Genomic DNA, 26,420 nt, shown 5'->3' with positions numbered 1-26,420 from the left:
TTCTGACAGTTGCATTTATTTTACAGTATATTACTTTTGAACAAGTCTACCACAGAGTGTAACGCCTGGTTGATTAATGCCAAGAGCAGACATCTCGGTCCAGCCTAAAAGGAAGACAGCGGATTAGGGTGAAGTCGTCCCTCTACACTGATCTTGGGTCAGTTTTGTATTTCCCTCCCTAATGGTTCAGGATAGAATTTGGGGAGAGCAAACTGATCCTAGCTCTGTACCTAGGAGCAACTTCAGGTTACAGTAACTGTATGTCTGTCTACCTATCAGGACTGCCAGACGGTCATAATAAGCAGCTTGGTATTGGTATGTATTAGGATCCCCATTAGCTGTTGGGAAAGCAGCAGCTGCTCCTCCTGGGGTCCACGCAGATCATCAAACATGACATAATACAGAACAGGTACATCACAAGGACAGCGCGATACACATTTTAAAAATGGCACAGGTAGCCTCAGCGGCTCAGTTGCTCTTGGCTTCACTATCAGATTCTGATCCACAGAGTCGACCAGAAGCGTCTTTCAGCACTGACAACTCCATTAAGGAAGTAGAAGAGAGGAGGGGGTGAGAGTCTGCTGGCAGCAATGTTAGCCCCTGATTACTGGTTACTGGCAGGCACACACACACACACTGTACTGGTACCTGGCAGTCACCCACCACGGCAGTGAACCATGCTCCATTGGTTCACAGACAAACATAGAGTTGGGCTGCCCTCTGCTGGTTATAACCTAAAATTAACAGATGTCCTTTATCAAGTAATCTCGGGAAACACAGAACTAAAATCTGTCCATGAGGGATTATTGACATGGTAGCCTATTATCAAATAAAAGTGAAGTCCTACAGACTATAAAGGTTTGTTTCATAAGACAATTCGTAAGGCAATGCAATCTAACAAATAATGACTATTTTCCACATGCTCAACATTTTAGGACTAATTCCAGTGGCCTACTTAAAACATTGTCACTACACCCATAACAGACCACATGACGCGACAGTGATCCTTCGGTCCAGCACATGCAGTAGCCTCCAGCATAAAGAAATGAAGAACACTTGTGTTTCCTGCAACCATCGCGAATTAGCAGCATCTGGCTACATCAAAACAACTGGATCATATTCATGGGACAACATTGACCAACCTTAATGAACCCAGTAGCCTACAACAGGTGTCCTCAGCCAGGGGTACATGGGTACAGGACGTGAGAACACTCACGAGACCATAGGCTTCGGGGTCAAATGCACATTTGGGGGTACCTCAGGGATATTCTGAGCAGAGCCTAATTAAACTGGTTGTACCGCAACAGAAACAGGTTGGGAACCACTGGACTACAGTTTACATCTCAACGTCATACGCAAGAAGATGCGCTCATTGCGCTGTTGTTGTCATTGCGTAGCATGAATGGATGGACTGCCTTTGGCTTCTTGGCTTGTTGTGTTGTACATCAGCGCAGCGCCACCTCGAGGCGAAGGAAGAGAAGCGCTCGGGGACCAGGGCTGGGCAGGCATCAGGCTCCCTCACTGTATGTCACCGCACCGTGCATCGAAAGGTTTAGAGGATACAAATCGGATGCTGAATACTCCGTACCTGACAAAGGGTGAGTGAGATGCACGTTTTATTACTCTGCCGTATCCGACCACACCCAGACAATGCATTTGCCCGCGACCTGCCTTAAAGAAAAAAAGGCCCGTGAAATGAACATTCTAGGCTATTTGTGTCGGAGGGTACCAGGCTATGTCGTCCATAACGGTACAGCCCAGACAGCACATCAAATTGGCGACCTAAACAACACGTGATGGGTTATTATTGTACGCCTTTCAAATGAACCTATATGTGTAATTCGGTGTTACGCGTTGCCCTAAATGACACTCGTAATACCACATATTTTTAAGCTATCGATTATGATAAAAATGTCATATAAGCTTTCAACCGCAAAAGGTTACCGACCAGACTGAAAAACTGCAGCATCAGTTGCCATTCATCAATCAATATGGTGTCTAGTACATCCAAAACAGCCTATGCTAATAAAACAAATCATGATTATTATTATTAAATGTAATAATAAAGAACTGAACGGTCGCTAACGCAGGGTGGGTTGTTTTTTATGCTCAGGCAGGGCCATCTACAGTAGCTTCCAGAGAGAAATGATGAGCTGTCATTTACGATATAGCTCTGTAATTGAGAGAAGGAGGGAGAACGAGAGAGAGAGAGAGAGAGACGGCAACGAAACCAATGCAAAAACGTCGGGCACAATTGCGAGACCGAGGCCGCATAGAGGGTTAACCAATCCAATTCCACAATGGGGAATCAGGACTGTCTGGTCGCATTCACATATGAATCCTCTACCCTCATTTGGGGCCTAGATATGACAAGGTGCCTGATTAGATTACATCTCGCTAAATCACATTTTCACTGATGGGGCATCGTGAGTCAGCATTGCCTACCAGTACCATACCCCTTCAAGTATTGCCTATGGAGGCCTGTGTCACTGCAAACTGAACGGTAGGCTAGCTAGGCCATATAGTCGTAGTGTGTTTTTATGTAGGCTACCGTAGGCCTACACATATAGGAATTATGACCAAAAAATGAGCACCGGATGGTATGTTTCTTCTGAGCGGAAACGAGATGACTGTCAGTGTGTGTGTGTCCTTCTCTCTATCTGTGTACCTGCTGTGATCTCTGTGCCTGTCCTGAGTCATACTCATGTTATACAGTATCTTCACGTCTCTCAGGTTGGTCTGCCTGGTCTATCTAAGCCATCTGATCAACTATCCAACAGTGATGGTCGTTGTTTAGATCCTGTACGGGTAGCCTGTATTCCAGCCTGCTGTGACACAACATACCCATCATCACTGAACGGCCACTCTCAGTTCAGTGACATTGGTTCATTGCGACTTTGGTTTGGTGACCCGGCAAAACACTCCGTAATTAAATGTGGCCGTTAAGCAGGATGTCAAACAGTCAGTGACATATTATCTCATTTCTTCTGGAATGGTTGCAATGTAGCCTATTCTAAAGCCTCATTGTTAGCAACGAGGTCCAGTCATACCAGCAGGTTAGTGTGCTGGGCATTTAGTTTAAAGAAACCTCTTTGCTGAGTTTAGGTGTGACAAAGTTGTGAACTAAACCTGTTTGTTTTTAGGTTCGTATCCATCCTCTCCATTCGACTTTGTCGTTAGAATGTTGTGTCAATAATACATTATAATAATAGGCCTACACTTCATTGGTAGAGAGCTTTTTATTTACAAACAAAAATGACAAAGCTCTTTACATTGTGAGCAGCCATATCAAATGCTTTAATAAAAAGGGTCATGCTTGTGTTCCCTCCATTTACAGTTGGCTGTTATGACTGGTTGTTCTAACTGATGCTGACCGTGGGCTCTATTCAATCTGTATTGCTGAAGTGTTACAGATTGCGTGATCTACATTTTAAAGGTCATGTCCCATTGAGCCGAGATACGCAGCGGTCACCGCGAATGCAGTCTCCTCTAACGCCGTGGAACGTGGCCTTTAAATTGAATTCACGCTGCACCGTTGAACTTCTGCGACACTGATTGAGTGGAGCCCCTTGTCTTCTTACACAGGGTGTCATAGGGGTTAAAGGTGAGCAGGTGTGGCAGTGGACGTGGCAGAGATGAGTGTCTCTTCCTGGTTCCTGGTGAGTGGCGGGGGCATGAGGCACCGCCTCCCCTGGGAGATGATCTTTGTTGGTCGAGACGACTGTGAACTCATGTTACAGGTAAATCATATTTAGTTTTGTAGCGAGTCCAGAAAGGAACTCGAACCCGGGTACTGGAGAACGCCAGCCCAACACTGTAGCCGTTATGCCTAAACTGTAGTACCGCTGCTAATGTTACAGAGGTGCGTCGATGAACTACTCTGGCATGATGAGTAACCTGAAGACGTGCGGTAGCTCCCAGAGCTGATCTCTAGGCTTTAGTCTTGTCAAGAGACCTGGGTTCGAAATCTAGTGGGTCACACTGCTGCAGGTGACTGCAGGACCAAATGTAATCTATGTCATCTGGATTATAAAGAGATTAGCAGGATTATATTGATTGACTGGATTATTGTGTCTTTAGTCCCGCAGTGTGGACAAACAGCATGCCGTTATCAACTATGAGCCAACCACGGACGAACATAAAGTCAAGGACCTGGGAAGCCTGAATGGGGTCAGAGTTGAATAAATATGAATATGAAATGATTCATGTGCTTCGTAACCTGTTCTAAACTGCTAATAATGATATTCCTTTCCTTCCAGACATTTGTGAATGATGTCAGAATACAGGAGCAGGTGTATATCACTTTGAAAATTGACGACAAGTTGAGGTTTGGATATGATATCCTGTCATGGTGCCATTTTGTCTTTGAAGCTTCGCCTACAGTAGTTCATTGAAATGTCATCAATAGGAATGACAGTGACAAAAAAAGGACTTCAAGGCCAGAATACGGGTATATAAAACTGTACCGTAATCCCTCTTAATATACTGCCTGAAAAATTATCAAACCTTTCAAACTTACCGCTGTGTCTAATGCATAATAGATTAGCATATCTGTTTCTGGACTGTACGTCGCTCTGAATAAGAATGTATGCCGTTAAACGACTAAAATGTTAAATATCTGTGCTATCTCCTGTGAAGAGCTAAGCCTGTGCTGTACAATCACCTTTCCTTAACCTGTCTCACATACCAACCTGTTCACTGTGGTGCGAGGAGAGCTCCATGTCCCCGAGGAAGCACTAAAGGTTGGTTGGACAGTAGGCTAAAGAAATAGCTAGTTCTCTTTTTGTGTTTCTTATCATCCTATCTCCTCGCTTTTTTCTCAACCATTTTGGAGGAGAGGTTCCAAGGTCCCTCCCCTCTGACTTTCTTCTCCCATCCATTTTGAGAAGGAGGCGAGGAGAGAGGATGCATGAATTGAGAAAGAGCCCCAGTAAAATACGCTTACAAAGTACTATGAAAGGAAAAGCTCTGAGAGAGACCTTTTTTTCTACTACGCTGGTTGATGCATGTTTAATGGAGATTATGTTCAGTCAAGAACGGCGGCAGTTTCTGCTGCATGTGGCAAAACCTCACTGCTTTTGTTCGAACGACAAAAAACATACTTTATGAGGAACTTGGTGATACATTGTTCAGTTAGGCCTGTCTGAATCCTAACGTGAGTTCTACATGCATACATTACTCTGATTTTGCGTGAATCATGAACTGATGCCAATTGAGATTTGCACAACAACAACAAAAATTCTATGCTTACAACCTCATAAAGTACTGTGTAATTTCACTGATGCAAGGATAGATTGTCCCATGTATGTTGGTGCAAACATAGAAGAGCTCCTTATCAGACTTACCCTTGTAATCATATCTCTAATGGTGTGAGCTCATCTCCTCTCTGTGTTGTCCTGTGTCCTCATCTATCAGCATGAGAAGTTTAATAGTCAGCTCCTGCTGCAGATGGTAAAGCCGCCAGAAGCTGCTCCGGTACCATCCAGACCTGCAGTAGAGGTCAAGGCTGCAGCCGAGGGTGGTTCCGAGGGTGGCTCCGACGGGGCGGTGGCAGTGGGTAGTAAACCCCCTGAGACCAGCAGAGAGGGGGCCGGGGACGACAAGCTGGCAGGTGAGAGGGTCTGCACTCTGCATGGACCTTGGAGGGTGACACAGGTGACAGGATTAGGTTAACAGAGATGACAGGACTAGATGACAGAGGTGACAGGATTTTGGCGATGCCACCCACCCACACAGTCTGTGCTGTGACAACCGTGTGTCCTGTATTTTTAGTTTCCTACACTAGGCTGTCACCTTAATGTGATTCTAAAGTGCTCTGACTTGGAGACAAATTTGGAGGTCAAACTGTTCTGCCACAATATGTATTTTGGGGACTTGTGTGGGTACAAAGTGGTAGTTCGAGTTTGCAGAGGTCGTTGTTTGTTTCTCAGGGGACATTGCAGTAGAACAGTGGTTCTCAAACTTTTTATAGTCCCGTACCCCTTCAAACATTCAACCTCCAGCTGCATACCCCCTCTAGAACCAGGGTCAGCGCACTCTCAAATGTTGTTTTTTACCATCAATTTTTTTTTTTTTTTTTTTTACCTTTATTTTACTAGGCAAGTCAGTTAAGAACAAATTCTTATTTTCAATGACGGCCTGGGAACAGTGGGTTAACTGCCTGTTCAAGGGCAGAACAACAGATTTTGTACCTTGTCAGCTCGGGGATTTGAACTTGCAACCTTTCGGTTACTAGTCCAATGCTCTAACCACTAGGCTACACTGCCGCCCCATTGTAAGCTTGCTACACACACACTATACGATACATTTATTAAACATAAGAATGAGTGTGAGCTTTTGTCACAAGTGGGAAATGATAAAGAGCTGTTATAGGATAGGACCAGGGCACAAACAATAATATAATAATCATCAATAATTTTGCTCTTTATTTAACCATCTTACATATAAAACCTTATTTGTTCATAGAAAATTGTGAATAACTCACCACAGGTTAATGAGAAGGGTGTGCTTGAAAGGATGCACATAACTCTACAATGTTGGGTTGAGTCCCAGTCTTAAATAATTTTCTGCGCAGTCTTTGCCTTTATTTAGTTTTCATGCTAGTGAGGGCCAAGAATCAATTCTCACATAGGTACATGGTTGCAAAGGGCGTCAGTGTCTTAACAGTGCAATTTTCCAAGGGTAGGATACTCTGAGCGCAGCCCAATCCAGAAATCTGTCAGTGGCTTCTGATTAAATAAAATGTTCACTTGTTGCAATTTCGATGAGGCTCTCTTGTTCAGATATCAGTAAGTGGACTGGAGGCAGTGCATGAAAGGGATAACAAATCCAGTTGTTTGTGTCATCCGTTTCAGGAAATGACCTGCGTAAATGCGCACCCAACTCAGGTGCTTCGCTATATCACATTTGACATTGTCCGTAAGTTTGAGTTCATTTGCACACAAAAAAAAATCATACAATGATGGAAAGACCTGTGTGTTGTCCTTGTTAATGCAGACAGAGAAGAGCTCCAACTTCTTAATCATAGCCTCACTTTTGTCCCACACATAGTTGCAGAGAGTCCCTGTAATCCTAGATTCAGATCATTCTGGTGAGAAAAAACATCACCAAGATAGGCCAGTCGTGTGAGAAACTCATCATCATGCAAGTGGTCAGACAAGTGAAAATTATGGTCAGTGAAGAAAACTTTAAGCTCATCTTTCAATTCAAAGAAACGTGTCAATACTTTGCCCCTTGATAATCAGCGTACTTCTGTATGTTGTAAAAGCGTTACATGGTCGCTGCCCATATCATTGCATAGTGCAGAAAATACACGAGAGTTCAGGGGCCTTGCTTTAACAAAGTTAACAATTTTCACTGTAGTGTCCAAAATGTATTTCAAGCTGTCAGGCATTCCCTTGGCAGCCAGAGCCTCCCGGTGGATGCTGCAGTGCACACAAGTGGCATCGGGAGCAACTGCTTGCACGCTTCATTACCACTCCACTATGTCTCCCTGTTATGGCTTTCGCGCCATCAGTACAGATACCAAAACATCTTGAACACCAAAGTCCATTTGATGTCACAAAACTGTCCAGTACTTTAAACAACATCCTGTTGTCCTGGTTTCCAGTGGTTTGCAGAAGAGGATGTCTTCCTTAATTTATCCCCCATAAACGTAACGGACATATAGCAGGAGCTGTGCCAGGCCCGTCAGGTCTATTGACTCATCCAGCTGTAACGCATATAATTCACTGGCTTGTATGTGAAGCAGTAATTATTTCAAAACATCTCCTGCCATGTCACTGATGCATCGTGAAACAGTGTCGTTTGATGAAGATATTGTCTGTATAGTTTTTTTGGCCTTTTCCCCCAGCATTGTCCCAGCCAGATCCGCGGCAGCAGGAAGAATTAAGTCCTCCACAATAGTATGGGACTTGCCTGTCCTAGCCACTTGGTAGCACACCATATAAGACGCTTCTAGCCCCTTCTCATTTCTCATTAATGGTATCTGTTGCTTTTATACACGAAAGTTGTCTTAATTTTCGCTCAAAAAACTCCTGTGGCTTATTTTTCAAATTGGCATGTTTTGTTTCTAAATGTCTGCACAAGAATGAGGGTTTCATCGAGTTGTGAGATAGTACTTTTGCACATATAACGCACTGTGGCTGGGGAAAGGCACTACTCCCAATATAAATTAACCCCAAATCAATGTAGTTCTCATCATATTTGTGCCTCTTCGATGGTCCAACGTCCCTGTCTGTTGTTCGGTGATTTCCCGGGTAAGGAGGCAGTAGCTCTTTGGCTGCATCACATTCACAACTGGTTGCGTCCATGCTAGCTGGGCTAACAACAAATGTATAATAACTGATGCTAGCATCTGATGTGCTTGTGGAAGCAGAACAACTTGTGTGGTCGACAGGTGATGGTTTAGTACTGCTAGTAGTAGCAGTACTACCAGTAGAGCTGGTATGTGTCTCAATGGACGCCGGCCTAACTTTTTTTTAACCATTTATCAATTTTCGAGCAAACGGAATGAGCAGCAGCTATGTTTGGCTACATACGGACCGTTAATGGAATTCCCGCGAGAGAGTAACTGTTAATGTGATTGGATGTTAATTATTTGACTAGGCTACCTGTATTTGACATTGTGTTGTTATTTCACTGAACGCTATTTTTGGCAGTGAAACGAGGCTACTCATGCAAGAAAAAAACCTCACCCAAATGTATGTAATGCCCTGTTGGAAAATATAAATGGACTGTTTGAAAATGTGAAGAATTATATATTTTTTAAATGTATGTGAATCACATTTTTATTTGGCGTACCTTCCGAAGGCAAAGCGCGGATACCTGCGGTAGACAAACTAGGAAGTTAAACTTGTTCTGTCACAATAGTCTTTTGGAAGACTGTGAGGAAACACAATTTCAGTTCAAAACAAAATCTGTGTCTTTCTCACTGACCTTGGTGTTGTTTCTTTCCCAGGGGACATTGCAGTACTAAAAAGGGGCACCCCTCTGTATGGCCAGCCTTCCTGGTGGGGGGACGGGGACGCAGACGATGAGAACTCTGGGAAGCAGGATGGGACGACAACTGACAGGAAGCAGGAGAGATCTGAGTCAGGTAGATGCTGTCTAGCCTGGAATACAGACTGAAGTTAGCTGTGTTTCACTTTGTCTGTCTGTCTGCCTGTCTGTCTGTGTGCCTGTTTATACATCAAAAACCACCCTACCAGATAACAGTAGACGTTTGCCTTTCTGGTAGCATAGGACAGCAATTGAATCTCAAAGTCTAAGTCCTTGTATTACGCCATCTTGATATCTGCTTCAAACGACAGATTGTAAAGACCCCAAGGAGACAACAGCCGGGGCCCAGGAGAATGGCCTGTACACCTCAAGCCAGGAGCCCAGTTACTTCGAGATCCCCTCCTATACCAATGAACCCCCCTCCCAAGACACGGAAGGCGCCACCACCACTAACCCCGCCTCCGGCCCTGAAGCCGTCCCCCAGGGCCACGCCTCCTTCACCATCGAGTTTGACCTGCAGGCGTCCAATAAGGTGGCGGTTAAGGACCGGGTGGCAAAGGCAGTGCCGGAGGTGAGGCCACGGCCCCCAAAGAAGGGCGCAGGAGAGGAGCTGAGCGCCCTGCAAACGGCCATGGTGGCGGCGGAGGTGAAAGTAGCTGATTGGCTGGCCCAGAACGAGATCCCATTGGCCCGTACGGAGTCGGTTGACAGAGTGGTGGAGGACGACGGGGAGAGCGTGAAGAGTGATGTGCCGGTTCAGCTGAAGAGTCTTAAAGGTAAGACCAACCAACCAATCACCATAAGAATAGAATTGAGATTTTTCCGTCAGCAAGTCGTCTTGCTATTGCATAGCACTACACAGTTATTACACTATGAGACAGTTTCCTAAACACAGATTAAGATTAGTCCTTGATTTGAAAGCATGCGCATCGAAAGCGCTTCATAGTCTAGGACTATGCTTAATCGGTGTCTGGGAAACCAACCCAATAGGTTCATAGGATTATAACTGCACACACCAAACGTCCAACCCCCTTCTCTCTCGTTTCAGGTAGTAAACACGAGGACGGTACCCAGAGCGACTCAGAGAATGCAGCCGCGCTGGGCGAGCAACGCCGGGCCGCCTTCGAGGACCACTCCAGGGGGCTGTGGCGCGGCCGACTAGAGGGGTCAGGGGTCAAGATACGAGAGGGGCGCGCCAACGTCCCAGAGGGACTCTTTGCCGAGGAAGATAGCCCAGCCCGACGACACAGGTCCTCAGCTTCCAAAATGGCACCCATCGGAGGAGAGTTAAGAGAGAGAGAGAGGACCAAAGATTCTGTTCCTTACCACCGCGACCAACACCAACCGATAGGACTTGGGGAGGGGTTTCAGAATCGCCGTGGAGACGACTATAGCGACCGGGGGACCTATACCATAGAGATAGAGAACGAAGATAACCAAGAGGAGGAGGCCAGGAGAATGATTGACAAGGTGGGGATGGTAAATAGGATTTTAATGAGCTTAAACTGTCATTTGAATCCTGTTTCATCTGAATAACTCTTTTACACAGTCATTAGTCCCAGAATTGGTGTCTTTTTTGTCAAGGGCATGGCCTCGTATTTACTGCAAGTGGTACTGTGCAAGTGCACTAAGCCCACATTGTGTTGACCTCTCGATTGAATGTTTGGTTGAATATTTATTGAAGTCCATGTTCTGGCCCAGGTATTTGGTGTGGAGGACTACCAGAATCTGTCCAGGGTGGCGGGCTATCCTGACATCCAGAGAGAGAGACTGACCACTCAGAGGCCAGGCTCAGGAGACAGAGGCAAGCCTGGACGTATCGAACCAGAGGTAACAGCATTTCTGTCTGTCTACACAGAGACTCTCCATTGCAGAGGAGTGAAGGAGTTCAACTCCAAGTCAGACACTACTGTAGATTTGCTATTTTTATACTCCCAAGATTAAGACAGACCTCACACATAAAGAAAGCTTAAAGTTTGATGCCATTCCTCGTGGGGAAAAAATACAAGTTTTTATAAAGAAAGGAAACATGCTCTCAAAAGTGCAGTTGTGTTTGAAGTAGACCTAAGCATTTTACCTGTAAATAATAGATGCGTACATGCCACTGTGACACTCTGACTAGTAGAATTTGTCCTCGTCTTCCCCTGTGCTCTAGTCTCTCCCCTTTATGTTGGGGACTGGGTGTTGTTCAATTTCGGTTTCTCCCCTGTTTGTCCTCCAGTCTCTCCCAGAGGAGCTGGTTGTGGGCGGTCCCAGGTGGGTCTCCCAATGGGCTACTCTGGCAGCCAGCCACATCAGGACTGACCCTGAGGGCTCTGGAGCGGAGTCCCATGTCCACTACCACACCGAGGACAGAGGTGCTACTGCTGGGCTTAGACCTGTTCTGAAATTGAAGTGCTTTGCTGTTTTTCAGTTGTTTTTCATGTATTAGTCATACCACCTTTTTCAGTATAAAGTCAATAATAACTAGAATAAAGAAAAGAGTGTTGGGTATTTATATTGCCAATATATGAGAGTTAGTTAGACACAGTAGAGATTATTGTGTAGAAATGATTATGATGTTTTATACCCTGTCTCTCTATAGCTGAGATCAGTGAGTCTAGTCACTCTGCCTCCATGGCCTCCACCAGCTATACAGAGCGCAAGAGGAGAACCCTGCCCCAGCTCCCCTCCACCGAGGAGACAACCCCAGGGGGGAGAAGATCCCCTGGTCCAGCTCACCGCCCCTCCGATGTGGGGGAGAAACAGGACACGGAGCTCCAGGAGAAGGAGAACCAGGAGACGGGGAGAGGAGGGAGAACCAAGCCTGGTGGTGGAGGTGGTGGGGGTAGCCAGGCTGGTAGTGTGGGTGGAAGCACCAGAGGAAGTCCGAAAAAAGGCTCTCCAGCGAAGAACCAAGAAGCGGGAAGCCGGAAAGAAACTGTGTTGGCGAAACTGCCACCTCGGCCAGGGAGTAGTGGGGGGAAGAGACTGGAGGAGGCACGGAGGAGGAAGAAGGAGATGGAGGAGAAGGCTAAAGAAAGGGAGAGTGCTGGGAAGCCGCTTCTTAGACAAGAGAGCTTTACGGTGGAGAGACCCAGCACCAACGTCCCCCAGGAGCTCATCCCACGGATTGACACGCAAACTGGGGCACGAATACTGACAAAGGAGGGCAGGGAGGATGGTACCACCCGGCAGAAGGACTCAGAAGCGGTGGCTGCGTTTCTGGAGACAACGGTATCAGACCTGGGTGAACCAATTAGCCAGTCCATCGAGGGGTCTTTGTCGCCCGAGTCGGATGTGGACACCACCAGCACCGTTAGCCAGGCAGCGGGCGTCGGAGGGCGGAAGGTGGTCCACCAGAAGAGACGTACCCTAACTGCCCAGCAGAAAGAGAGGGAGAAGACGGTGCTGTGTTCCTCCAACAAGGGGCCTACCAGAGCCAGAGATACCCAGGATAGGAAACCCAAATCCAGACCGTCTGGAGGACAAGGGACCCGCCAAGCTGGTCGTGCCTGGACCTCCCTGGACCTAACAGATGACGACGTCAACTCCAACTCCCTCCTCTCCGACTCCCAACCCTCCTTACAGGAGGTTAGCTCCCACAGTTCCCACGCCAGAACCCAGGCCGGAAGCACCAGAGTGGAGGCTAGCACCAAGGCTAGCCGGGCTAAAAACACCCAGGCATCCAGCACCACCACAAACACCCTCAGTAAACCTACCACCACCTTGCCCAAGGTGCGGCCCACCCGGGCCTCGATACTCAGACGTGCCCGTTTGGGGGACTCCTCCGATACCGAACCAGCCGACATGGACCGGATGTCCGTAGCCTCCGAGGCTAGCACCACTAGCTCCAGGTCCGCGGCTCCCGGACCAGGGTTCCGGAGAGGCCTGTCCCGCATTGAGGCCCTGGCCCAGCCCAGGAAGCCCAGGATGGGATCTCCGTCTGCCCAGAGTGACTCAGAGGCCACGGGGGGCCGTAGCCGGGGGATAGGGGCTCGTAGCATTGCTACCGACTACGCCGTCCGACAGGGACTCAGAGGAGTCAGCAACATGGGAGGGATAATACCCAGGGCCAGGGCTAACAGCGCCTCCAAACTACCTGACAAGTCTAAGGGCTACATCACCCCCACAGGTAACATACTGTACTGTCTGATACAGAAGTAGTGTTTCTGACTGTTCTCTAGTAACTTATCCACCGCAATATTTGATTTGGTATCATGTTTGTGCTATAGTCTTTATAGGTTCTGTCATTATTCAGCATCTTTATGTACATTTACATGTATGAGTAAAATCTCTTCTCTATGGACAGTTGTGTGTATCTAGAAGTGGTAAAGCCCTCAATCACTACTACGTCTACTGACAAAACATCTTCTCTTGACTCCAGCGGGTGGCCGGTGGCGCCGGATGCCCATGGACTACGCCTCCACCTCGGAGGACGAGTTCGGCTCCAACCGCCACCCGTCCAAGCACGGCGGTCCCGCCCGGCAGTTTGCGTCGCCGCGGCTGACCCAGCTGGGTGGCTCCGCCCCTGCCACGCCCAGTCCGGGGGGTATAGCGGCTCTGAGGCAGCAGTCAGCAGGCAGAGAACAGGAGGAGTACATGAAGGACTGGACCACTCACAGTGAAGAGATCGCCAGGTATGGAGGAGCTGTCTGTACTGTACATATACAGAGAAACTGTAGGGTCAATTCTATAGGGGAGCAATCTCACTAGGCCTATACAATATAATAGGGTCAATTCTATAGGGGAGCAATCTCACTAGGCCTATACAATATAATAGGGTCAATTCTATAGGGGAGCAATCTCACTAGGCCTTTACAATATAATAGGGTCAATTCTATAGGGGAGCAATCTCACTAGGCCTATACAATATAATAGGGTCAATTTTATAGGGGAGCAATCTCACTAGGCCTATACAATATAATAGGGTCAATTCTATAGGGGAGCAATCTCACTAGGCCTATACAATATAATAGGGTCAATTCTATAGGGGAGCAATCTCACTAGGCCTATACAATATAATAGGGTCAATTCTATAGGGGAGCAATCTCACTAGGCCTTTACAATATAATAGGGTCAATTCTATAGGGGAGCAATCTCACTAGGCCTATACAATATAATAGGGTCAATTTTATAGGGGAGCAATCTCACTAGGCCTATACAATATAATAGGGTCAATTCTATAGGGGAGCAATCTCACTAGGCCTATACAATATAATAGGGTCAATTCTATAGGGGAGCAATCTCACTAGGCCTATACAATATAATAGGGTCAATTCTATAGGGGAGCAATCTCACTAGGCCTATACAATATAATAGGGTCAATTCTACAGGGGAGCAATCTCACTAGGCCTATACAATATAATAGGGTCAATTCTATAGGGGAGCAAGTTACTTTGAGAACCAGTTTAACCTCAAAAGTATCCATTTTGCAACATTCATTATTTCACTATTTGCACTATATACGCACAATAATACACATTAGAAGTAAAATCAAGGGTATTTAACGGATTCATTCCCTGTATGTTGACAGGATCAGTCAGGACCTAGCCAAAGACCTGGCCATGCTGGCCAGGGAGATCCATGATGTGGCCGGAGAGATCGACTCAGTCAGCCCAGCCGCTAGTGCTGCCACTGACCCAGGAGCCATGGTACTAAACATCCCACGATGCAATAATCACACTTTATGTTGCTGTTGACATCAGTCATGATTTCCCCAAAAGTCTGAGCCACATGTACATATCAGGGCCCATATTCATAAAGCGTCTCAAAGTAGGAGTGCTGATCTAGGAATATGATCTAAATTCTAAAAACTGAGCCTAGATCAGTACTCCTATCAGAAGCTACATAAATACGGGCCCTGACGCCTGCTCCTTGTGAATATTGTGGATTTACAGTACCTGTCAAAAGTTTGGACACACCTACTCATTCAAGGGTTTTTCTTTGTTTGTACTATTTTCTACATTGTAGAATAATAGTGAAGACATCAAAACTATGAAATATCACATATGGAATTATGTAGTAACCAAAAAAAGTGTTAAACAAATAAAAATATATTTTAGATTTTAGATTCTTCAAAGATTCTTTCCCTTGATGACAGTTTTGCACACTCTTGGCATTCTCTCAACCAGCTTCACCAGGAATGCTTTTCCAACAGTCTTGAAGGAGTTCCACCATATGCTGAGCACTTGTTGGCTGCTTTTCCTTCACTCTGTGGTCCCAAACCATCTCAATTGGGTTGAGGTCGATGATTATGGAGGCCAGGTCATCTGATGCAGCATTTCATCACTCTCCTTGGTCAAATAGCCCTTACACAGCCTGGAGGTGTGTTGGGTCATTGTCCTGTTGAAAAACAAATGATAGTCCCACTAAGCGCAAACCAGATGGGATGGCGTATTGCTGCAGAATGTTGTGGTAGCCATGTTGGTTAAGTGTGCCTTGAATTCTAAATAATTCACAGACAGTGTCACCAGCAAAGCACTCACACACCTCCTCCTCCATGCTTCATGGTGGGAACTACACATACAGAGATCATCCGTTCACCTACTCTGCGTCTCTCAAAGACACAGCTGTTGGAAACAAAAATCTCAAATTTGGACTCATCAGACCAAAGGACAGATTTCCACCGGTCCATTGCTCGTGTTTCGTGGCCCAAGCAAGTCTTTTCTTATTATTGGTGTCCTTTAGTAGTGGTTTCTTTGCAGCAATTCGACCATGAAGGCCTGATTCACGCAGTCTCCTCTGAACAGTTGATGTTGAGATGTGTCTGTTACTTGCCCTCTCTGAAGCATTTATTTGGGCTGCAATCTGAGGTGCAGTTAACTCTAATGAACTTATCCTCTGCAGCAGAGGTACCTCTTGGTCTTCTTTTCCTGTGGCGGTTCTCATGAGAGCCAGTTTCATCATAGCGCTTGATGGTTTTTGCAACTACACTTGAAGAAACTTTCAAAGTCCTTGAAATTTTCCACATTAACTGACCTTCATGTCTTAAAGTCATGATGGACTGCCATTTCTCTTTGCTTATTTGAGCTGTTCTTGCCATAATATGGACTTGGTCTTTTACCAAAGAGGGCCATCTTCTGTATACCACCCCTACCTTGTCACAACACAACGGATTGGCTCAAATGCATTTAGAAGGAAAGAAATTCCACAAATGAACTTTTAACTAGGCACACATGTTAATTGAAATGATTTCCAGGTTAGTACCTCATGAAGCTGGTTGAGAGAATGCCAAGCGTGTGTAATGAACACGATGGGAGACAGAGAGCTGGTTTCAAGCACTGGGCGCAGCAGGTGTTTATTGTAAAGAACCACAGGAGGGGGCAGGTAGCTGGGTCCAGGGACAGGCTGAAGGTCATACACAGTACAGGCAGGGAAAAGGCTAGTAACGTAGTCTGGGAGATCAGGTAATAGGTTAAAATACAATAGGTTAAAATACAGGCAGGGAATAGTCAAAAGGCGTCGTTAGTGAGGCAGTCAATAACTATCATACAAGGGAGGATTAACTAACAGGACCACCAGCGCTCCGAATAGAAGTGTGTCACAAAACAAGCAATACCTCACGGTGATGGGGTGGAAAGAACTGAACTAAATAGTTTGTGATAATGACATACAGGTGTGTGAACAGGTGATCAGAATTCAGGTGATTGGGATCTGGAGAGTGAGCTGCGTTCAGGGGATCTACGTGTTTGAGAGTGTGAGTTGGAAGCAGACGTTACAGCGTGTGCAAAGCTGTCATCAAGGCAAATGGTAGCTACTTAGAAGAATCTCAAATATCAAATACATTTTTATTTGTTTAACACTTTTTTGGTTACCGCATGATTCCATACGTGTTATTTCATAGTTTTGATGTCTTCACTATTATTCTACAATGTAGAAAAGAGTCAACATATGACGTAGATGTGTCCAACCTTTTGACTGGTACTGTATATATCAGAAAACAATTTACTTTGTATTGGGTGCTTTGCCCAGTTGGAGGAGCGAGTTTTTGACGATGGCTTGGATCTGGGGAGCGGCCCGTCAACAGAGAGCATTCTGGGTAATAACGTCCGCCCCGTGGAGCTCCGGCCACGCAACTCTAACAGACAGGGTCCCCGCGCCATTCGCCGCCAGACCTGGAACAGAGAGGACGTGAGTTGTTGCCGCTTGAAATCCAAACTAAAAAAGTGAAAGTATTTGATTGTACTCTGGTTTAGCCTGGTTTCTAGTTTGTTTCAGCTTGTCTTTATCCAATGTGTGTTTATAATGACAATGGCAACATTACTAGTTTGAGATAAATAAAAAAACGTTTGAAAAACAGTCGTTAGAGAGAGAGACAAAACACAACCCATCAGCCAAAAGGACTTGATGTCAGGGTGAATTGACCCTATCCCTTCAGAAACCTACTGTATTATTGATGAAACAGTGTGTAACTTGAAAAGGTATTAATAAACCAATTAGGCACATTTTAGCAGTCTTGATATAACATTTTGAACTGAAATGCAATGATTCATTGGATCAGCACATACACTGCTACCATCTAGCGGCCAAAATCTAAATTGGCCGCTAGATGGTAGCAGAATATGGCAGCAGAATAGTGGTATCAAGAATATGGATATCCTTGCTTCAATGCCTGAGCTACAGGCAGTTAGATTTGGATATGTCATTTTAGGCGAAAATGGGAAAAAAGGGTCCGATCCTTATGAGGTTATTAATAACACAGTTATTTCTATATTAATGATGGATGATGCTGGTTTCTGGGAGATTTGGGCAAAAATAAGCTATTGTATATCTAATATCCTCATGGTTTTGTGACTGCATATAGCCTTGGTATCCCTGCCTGTCCTAGTTATCATGCTATTTTAGGTGTTTACTGAAACACCTCTTACATAAGACCTCCTCTTTTCCTTGTTGTTTCCCCCCAGGCGGTGTTGGATAGTTTACTATTAGCATCTGTGACCCAGCTCTCTGCACGGATACGCCATTCTGTGGACAAAACAGCCGGCAAAATCAGGTAGGCATCACCTTTCATCACGATTCATTCAAAGATAAGGAATGTGAAATAATGAATTCCCTGATTTTGATGATGAAGTGTTAGGAGTGCTTTATGAGTTGCAAGTGAACCCAAGCAGTGTGAAATAATTGGCTAGCGTTTGACTTTGAAGAAATGTTATTCTGAATACGTGCAGTTACATGCTGTGCTTTGAACTGGATCAAATCCGGATAATGACAAGGAAGAATCAGTAGTGTTGTATAAGATATGATGGCTTGTATCCTAGAAAATACTGTATCCTAATTTGGATACTATGAATGGCACTTCATAAAGGTTAAGATGACAACTTGAAACATCCATCCTCACTTTTTAAACATCAGAAACCACTTTCATGTTCCCCCTCAACCCATTTCACACAAATTATTTTTGAAAACTTCTCCAGGATATTATTCAAAGATAAGGACCGGAAATGGGACGAGATTGAGAATAAACTCCAAGCCGAGCATGACTCTCTACTCCTCAAGACTTCCAGCACGGTAAGGTGCCAGACCCCTACTGTCCTTACCTCACACCTTGTCTCTTGCTGTACCACCCAGCTGCTGTGATAAATGACTGCAGAGGACCGGTGGAAATATTTTCAAGTTCAGGTTTCAAGGTGTATTAGTCGTAGGTAGCGTATACACATAGTATACACCGTCCAACCAAATGTGTACTCGCAGGTTCCTTCTGGACGGTGCGACCACAATAAAACTTAATAAAATATAATAATAGAAACATAAAGTTAATGGTTCGGTAGAATAGAATAAACATTTTAGCATAAGTATAATACAGGAAGGCACAATTTAGTCCAATATTTACATGTGTTTTGGGGGGCAAGTGTTTAAATTGTGCAGTATTTAGGAACAATAATAACATTCTGATAGAGGCAGTTGTGATGTGTGTGTAGCATGAATGTATATGTGTCTGTGTGGGTGTGTGAATGCTTGAGTCAGGGAGTGCATGTGTGCTAGGGTGTGGAGAATCAGAGCAGGTGGTCAGTCCAGTTCAAGTGTTCAGCAGTCTGATGGCTTGTAGATAGAAACTTTTCTTCACCACCCGCTGGAGGGCCTTGCGGTCATAGACAGAGCAATTCCTGGCCATGACGCTCTCGGTGGTGCAAGAGAAGTGCCTGGTTAACATCTAAACACAAACCAGAGAGTGCTTATTTGGGGTGATGATGCAACAAAACTTTGGGACGGTAAATAATTGATGTCTTCTACCACCATCTGGGAAGCTCGGAGTAGTTTTAAAGGCCGTCGTTGGCTGATGGTGCTGTTGCATTAATAATGTCTGTTAAGCCTGACATACACCCAGATGTAGTAGGACGACCTAAACAGAAGGTGGTCAGGGGGTGAGGTAAGGACGTGTTTCTCAAACCTGCCCCCCGGTCTGCACAGTCACATTTGTTTAATTGAGATGTGAGTTGGCATCACTTTCTGAATCAAGATAATAAGTCACTTCCTCTCAATTCTGAAAGTATAAATTATGATGTTTGTCCCTCCCTCCCTCCCTCCCTCTGTCTGTCTTTCTCTCTCTCTCTCTCTCTCTCTCTCTCTCTCTCTCTCTCTCTCTCTCTCTCTCTCTCTCTCTCACTCTCTCTCCCTCCCTCTTCTTTCCCTCCCTCCCTCCCTCCCTCCCTCCCTCCCTCCCTCCCTCCCTCCCTCCCTCCCTCCCTCCCTCCCTCCCTCCCTCCCTCCCTCCCTCCCTCCCTCCCTCCCTCTTTCTTTCTTTCCCTCCCTCTTTCTTTCCCTCTCTCCCTCCCTCCCTCCCTCCCTCCCTCCCTCCCTCTGTCTTTCCCTCCCTCCCTCCCTCCCTCCCTCCCTCCCTCCCTCCCTCCCTCCCTCCCTCCCTCCCTCCCTCTGTCTTTCCCTCCCTCCCTCCCTCCCTCATTCCCTCCCTCCCTCCCTCCCTCTGTCTTTCTCTCTCTCTCTCCCTCCCTCTCTTGCCTCTCTCACTCTCTCCCTCCCTCTGTCTTTCCCTCCCTCCCTCCCTCCCTCCCTCCCTCCCTCCCTCCCTCCCTCCCTCCCTCCCTCCCTCCCTGTCTCCCTCCCTCCCTCCCTCTGTCTTTCTCTCTCTCTCTCCCTCCCTCTCTTGCCTCTCTCTCACTCTCTCACTCCCTGTCTTTCAAACATCACATCAGAATCAAGTGACACTCTCGGGTGAGCGGCGATAATATGTCCGCCCTGGGATTTGACCCGACAACCTTTCAGTCCCACCTCCCTATATCAGCTATCCCTCCTCACTGTCCTCCCGTATTATAAAGTGTCTCAGAGTAGGAGTGCTGATCTAGGATCAGGTCCCTCATGTTCATATCATTTTATTAATTATGATCTGAAAGCCTAAACTGATCCTAAATCAGAACTTCTATTCAAGCTGGAGGAGAGGAGCAGTTTGATTAGTCAAAGGACTTGACTTATAGTCTCTTGTCGTGGGCGGTCCAAAAAATACTGCCTTGCTCAGGAACACGGTTGTAAATTCAGACTGAACACAGTGACTGGCCTTGGGCTACCTCTCAGTGATGTGTCTGTTCACTAGAGTCCAAATGGAGGGGATGACTATGCCACGTTTTAATTGCTTCAGCTTTTCCCAGTAGAAAGGAGGAAGGTAACAAGGGTCAATCTGATGTTGTTGCTGTTGTTGTTGTTGTATAGGGGAGGTAACAGGTGAGGACATCAATGTCTTATCGTGAACGGTATCCCTTCTTCAATTCCCTAAACAATTTGTGTGTGTTTTGTTGACCTTTTTGTTTGTGTGGTTGTTTACCAGGAGATCGCCACCATCCTCCAGGATCTGAAGAGAGTGGAGAGACAGTTACTAGGTATGAGTCCTGAGACAGTCATATATGATTTGATTTCAGCTGTATATAGTACAAGTCATAGAGATATACAGTTAGCATCTGCACAGAGCATCTATATTCAAACTCATTTCATCATATCAATCATCACATTATTATATATAAATAAATCTTCCATTCTCTGATTGATTGATTGTTTGCTTGATTGACTGATTGACAGACCTCCTCTTTGACTGACTGATTAACAGACCTTCTCCTCTTTGATTGATTGACATAACTCCTCTTTGATTGACTGATTGCCAGACCTTCTCCTCTTTGATTGACTGATTGCCAGACCTTTTCCTATTTGATTGACTGATTGCCAGACCTTCTCCTCTTTGATTGACTGATTGCCAGACCTTCTCCTCTTTGATTGACTGATTGCCAGACCTTCTCCTCTTTGATTGACTGATTGCCAGACCTTTTCCTATTTGATTGACTGATTGACAGACCTTTTCCTCTTTGACTGACTGATTGGCAGACCTCTTTGACTGACTGATCGACAGACCTCTTTGATTGACTGATTGACAGACCTTCTCCTCTTTGACTGACTGATTGGCAGACCTCTTTGACTGACTGATCGACAGACCTCTTTGATTGACTGATTGACAGACCTTCACCTCTGACTGACTGATTGACATTCCTTCTCCTCTTTGATTGACTGATTGACCATCATTCTCCTCTTTGACTGACTGATTGACAGACCTTCTCCTCTTTGACTGACTGATTGCCAGACCTTCTCCTCTTTGATTGACTGATAGACAGACCACCTCTTTCATTGACTTAGACCTTCTCCTTCTCCTCTTTGCTCCACAGTGATTGATGTGATGGTGGATCCGGACGGCACCCTGGATGCCCTGACCAGTCTGGGACTGACCAGCCCTCTGACCGACCTGCAGAGGGTCAGTCCTGGGGCAGCGGGGCCCTCCGCTGCCAGTCACCCCCCTGGAGGTAGTAATGGAGAAGGCCCTTCTAGCAGCACCCTGTCGGGCCCCAGCGGTGGACCCTCCTCGGGGGCCTCTGGCACCTCTACCCAGGTGGCAGAGAGAGATCTGGGACTCCATGTGAATAATAATCTGCCCTCTAGTGGTGGAGAACAGAACTGTGTGGTTCATAAATGAGGAGGATCCTGGATCTAGAACACACTACTAAAGTACAACTACCTAAACACTTGCTTGGAGGGGCCCTGATTGAAGCTCACTACTAGGGAGGATGGTAAAAGACTTGGAGAGATGGGACTCCCACTGGGCACAGATGTCAATTCAATGTCTATTCCACATTGGTTCAACGTAATTCCATTGAAATGACGTGGAAACTACGTTGACTCAACTAGTGTACGCCGAGTGGGTTGATATTTCCTTCAATGTCTGGACAAACCTCCTGAACATCAGACCTGACCAAAAGAGAAGTAAATATACACTTTTTAATCTTTGTCTCTGACATACCAATCCGTTTGTTCATATGAATTGGAGCCAACAGTGAGCTTGTTCTGTAGCTATAACATGTATATAGAAGGGTTGTGAAAGGATTATGTACTGTCAATACAATCTATGTACCAGCACATGTCCTACAGTCCGTTATCAATACTACTATATCAATATTCTTGAACACGTTTGAAAAGCATCAAGAGTTCTTTTGCATTATGGTCTGCTAACTGCACCTGCTTCTGGTTGATTGATGACTTTTCAGAAGACATTTGATATGATTCTGTTTGTGTTCGACAGTGTTGCCGATTGTGTAACACCGTGTAACTTTACACACTAAAAACAAATGGTTCTATATAGTGGCAAATAAGGGTTCTTTGGCTTTGGTTCTTTAACCATAATCATAAGGTTCTAAATGGAACCTGTATGGTGCTATGAAGAACCTTTTCCGTTAAAAAAGGTTACATATAGAGCCAAAAAGGGTTCCGCTGTGGTTCCAACCATTTTGGGGGCTATATAGAACCCTTTTTTTATGGAGAATGGTTCTGTAAAGAACCTTCTCAATCTCAAAGGTTGTTTAATTCAGATGTAATAGACATATTATATTGTTAAAATTCCATCGTTTTTTTTATTGTTGAATCAGGTGTGCTAGCTCTGGAACAGTTGGGGGTTCCTGAGGAGAGAATTGATAACTACTTAGTCATTCGCTCTCAATTGACACAAGGCCATACGTGAGTTTGTCACTGGCTATAGTCACATATTGTATCGCATATAACAGCATAACCCAACAGATTAGAGCAACTGAAATTACACTCAACACTCATGGTTGGACAAAGCTGTTAGCAAACCACTCCCCAAAAATATTCAAATGAGCCGCCGTCCCTACATTGCTAAAAGCAGAGAACCATTGAAAGGCTCAAAGGCTTTTTTGGGTCAGTATGGTTCCACATAGAATCATCACCCTTCCCAAAGAACCCTTGAGGAACCCTCTTTTCTTAGTGTGCAGGCTACTATTTACAAGCGATGAAGTCACTGTTTTGACTGATGAGCTTGCATTTGACTGTTGCCTGATCGGCAGTCTGCTTTGTGGTTCCAACCCTTTTGGGGGCTATATAGAACCCAAATTACAACAAAAACTAAATGGACACCATGGTTCAGCATTGCAGAAAAGAACTCAGTGTCTTTCTGAAAATACTTTTCAGAATATCCCGCCATTATGCATAGCATAGCTCAGCAAATATTGTGAATATGACCATATAGCATACTGTATGTTTTAGCTGACTTGCAGCTTGCTGCGCTTGTTCTAATATTACGATTTTTCCACTAAAGAGAGGCCAATATTATTCTTTATTTATTCAGATGAAAAGACATCGGGTATGTACAGTGTTATGTATCCATTTAAATGTGTATAATATTTATAATTCTCCCATCCATGCCTTCCCGTGTGGAGTGATACAGTATCTCTTAAGAAAGATGGATCAAAGATAGCTCTACCGTATGTTACTAATAACTAACTACTGTAGGCACGGTGGTAAACTAGCTTCCTGAAAAATGTGTTCCCGAAAGTAGTCCCCATATCCAAGTGTATTATGTCACAAAGTGCCCATTGTCAAAACCATTGTTGATGAAACGATAAGATGGAAATAGCCTGGGTGCCACATGTCTGGCATGAGAATTGCGTAAGGAGTTGGAAAGATGTGTAGCTAAGCTAACGTTTGTTGATTTGCACATGTTAAAACTGCGGTGATTCGCCACAGGGTGGTGTTAGTAAGGATACGTAACATCTGTTGACCAAAACAGGCCTGGGTGTACTCCTTGTGGATGCTGGGTTTCATTGGAACTTGTTTTTTACTGAGAACTGGTTTTGATTATCCTTTATGATTGAGTCCACCGGAGGCTGGTGAGGGGAGGACGGCTCATAATAATGACTGGAAGGAAGAGAATGGAATGGTATCAAACACAAGGAAACCATGTGTTTGATGTGTCAATACCATTCCATTAATTCCATTCCAGCCATTACTATGAGCCTGTCCTCCCCAATTAAGGCACTACCAGCCATCTGTGATTGTGTCATGGAATACACACTCGTGTTCTGGTTAACGTACTTGAAGAACCCTTATGAAGCGAAGAGATCTGAGTAAAAACCAGCATAGAAAGGGATAGTCGGAGACCAGGACCATGTTGTCGGGAGAAAACGTTTTGAAATGGAGTTAAGCGGGTAGGTAACCACTCATTTTCATTATCCGTTGCAAAACAGTTTGCTACAGTGTGCCCTACTGAACATGACCAAGTGCTGAGAGAAACCATGACATGGACCCGGGAAATTAAATGGACCCAGGAAGTAAAAATGGACCAGGAAGTAGCTCTATATACCCCATAGAGCTAGATAGAGGACACAACATTGTATCTGTCCCTTTATGGAGTCTGTGAGAGCACACAGCACCATTAAGGCCATCTCCATTTTGAAGTGGTTACTTTTCATATTCTACTACTATGAGTTGGTAAACAAACTGAAAGGGTGCACACTGCCACCTGGAGTGTGTTGTTTGAACAGGTATAAATCCAAGGTTTATGATTTATTGGCTGATCCTGATGAGCTGGTTTGAATGATGTGATCCTTTCTTATCCCATAAGAAGTCCCACCCAGTTCTACTTCAAAATGGTGTAAGTCCTCAATGGTGCTGCCCATGCTAACATGGCTTTTAGACACTAGAGTCCTCTATCTACCTCTATGATATACCCATACTGTATCTGGATGTCCTGCCTCATACCAATGTTTACACATGAATGTAACCAGATCGTAAATGTTGATGTTTCTCAGCCAAAACAGCTTGATTATTAATAAAGGAAATAGCATTTTGTGTCTTATTAGTAAGGTCTTTATTGTCTTTATGTCATTTCAAACCTTTTACATGTTTCTGCTTGTATATTTTGTACGGATAGGTTTTCTAATTGTCATGATTTATTTCCTATCTTTGTAAGATAATGGTTACTTGATTTTTTTTGTTTGTCTACTTTACACTGATTTTAATAAAATGCATGATTATCGTTGACAGTTTTTTCATGTGAATTTCAACGGAACATACAGGACACACAGAACATAGAAATATAATTATTAGAATGGACCGCCCCATTCAAGTCAAAACCATTTCCATTCTGTAAATTCTATTTCTATGGCTCAGAAGGGCCGTCTGCGGTGCTCTGTTAATTACTGTGTCTTAAGATATTCTGTTCCACTTGTTTAATCCCCCTGCAGTGTAAAGCCGCTCCCCTTTGTCATACTGGGCTACTGATGCTGCTGCTGCACAGCATGTGTTTTCGGAGCTCTGATTCTACTGGGAGAATCGTGGGTTTTCAGAATTAAGTTGAGGCTTGTTACCGAACTGTGGTTTTGAATGTCTTTGGGGTTTTACATGGAAATGAAAGATTAAGAGTGCGCTGGCCTCGTCCTTTTGTCTGGGTAGGATATTATTCTGTACTGTTTCAAGTTTTAATGTCACGCGCACAAGTGCAGTGAAATGCATTTCTTGCAAGATCCAAATCCAACAATGCAGTAATCGATATCAATGTAGTACTGAAAAAAACACAAGGTAGAACAAAAACACACAAGAAACATAAATAAGAACACAAGAAAGGAAGAAGCTTTATTCAGGATCAGTTCCAGTACCATGTTTACAATGTGCAGGTATACTGGAGTGATAGAGGTAGATATGTAAAGGGGTAAGGTGACTATATACAGGGTCAGTTCCAGTATTTACAATGTGCAGGTATACTGGAGTGATAGAGGTAGATATGTAAAGGGGTAAGGTGACTATATACAGGGTCAGTTCCAGTATTTACAATGTGCAGGTATACTGGAGTGATAGAGGTAGATATGTAAAGGGGTAAGGTGACTATATTCAGGATCAGTTCCAGTACCATGTTTACAATGTGCAGGTATACTGGAGTGATAGAGGTAGATATGTAAAGGGGTAAGGTGACTATATACAGGGTCAGTTCCAGTAACATATTTACAATGTGCAGGTATACTGGAGTGATAGAGGTAGATATGTAAAGGGGTAAGGGGTGACTGGGCATCAGGATATATAATAAACAGAGTAGCAGCAGCATAAATAATGATTGTATTTGAGTGTGCCTGAGTGTGTAGAGTCAGTATAAATGTGTGTGTATG

At 44.9% G+C, this 26,420-nt stretch overlaps 1 protein-coding gene across 1 annotated transcript; it reads left to right on the top strand.

The window, feature by feature from the left end:
- Positions 1-1,012: 1,012 nt before the first annotated feature.
- On the top strand, positions 1,013-25,423 carry LOC109878443 (centrosomal protein of 170 kDa). Its single transcript, XM_020470671.2, has 19 exons — positions 1,013-1,598; positions 3,586-3,740; positions 4,081-4,170; positions 4,260-4,338; positions 4,684-4,742; positions 5,416-5,611; positions 8,960-9,097; positions 9,312-9,776; positions 10,049-10,470; positions 10,702-10,830; positions 11,222-11,357; positions 11,585-13,114; positions 13,367-13,619; positions 14,516-14,633; positions 16,954-17,112; positions 17,886-17,974; positions 18,396-18,489; positions 20,759-20,810; positions 21,642-25,423. Exons 2-19 carry the CDS (start codon positions 3,636-3,638, stop codon positions 21,944-21,946), a joined length of 4,419 nt encoding a protein of 1,472 aa, XP_020326260.2. The 5' UTR covers positions 1,013-1,598; positions 3,586-3,635; the 3' UTR covers positions 21,947-25,423.
- The last annotated feature ends 997 nt before the right edge of the window (positions 25,424-26,420 follow it).

This window comes from Oncorhynchus kisutch, linkage group LG1 (genome assembly GCF_002021735.2).
Source record: "Oncorhynchus kisutch isolate 150728-3 linkage group LG1, Okis_V2, whole genome shotgun sequence".
Lineage (NCBI taxonomy): Eukaryota > Metazoa > Chordata > Actinopteri > Salmoniformes > Salmonidae > Oncorhynchus > Oncorhynchus kisutch.
This window is presented reverse-complemented; position numbering and strand designations above follow the sequence as displayed.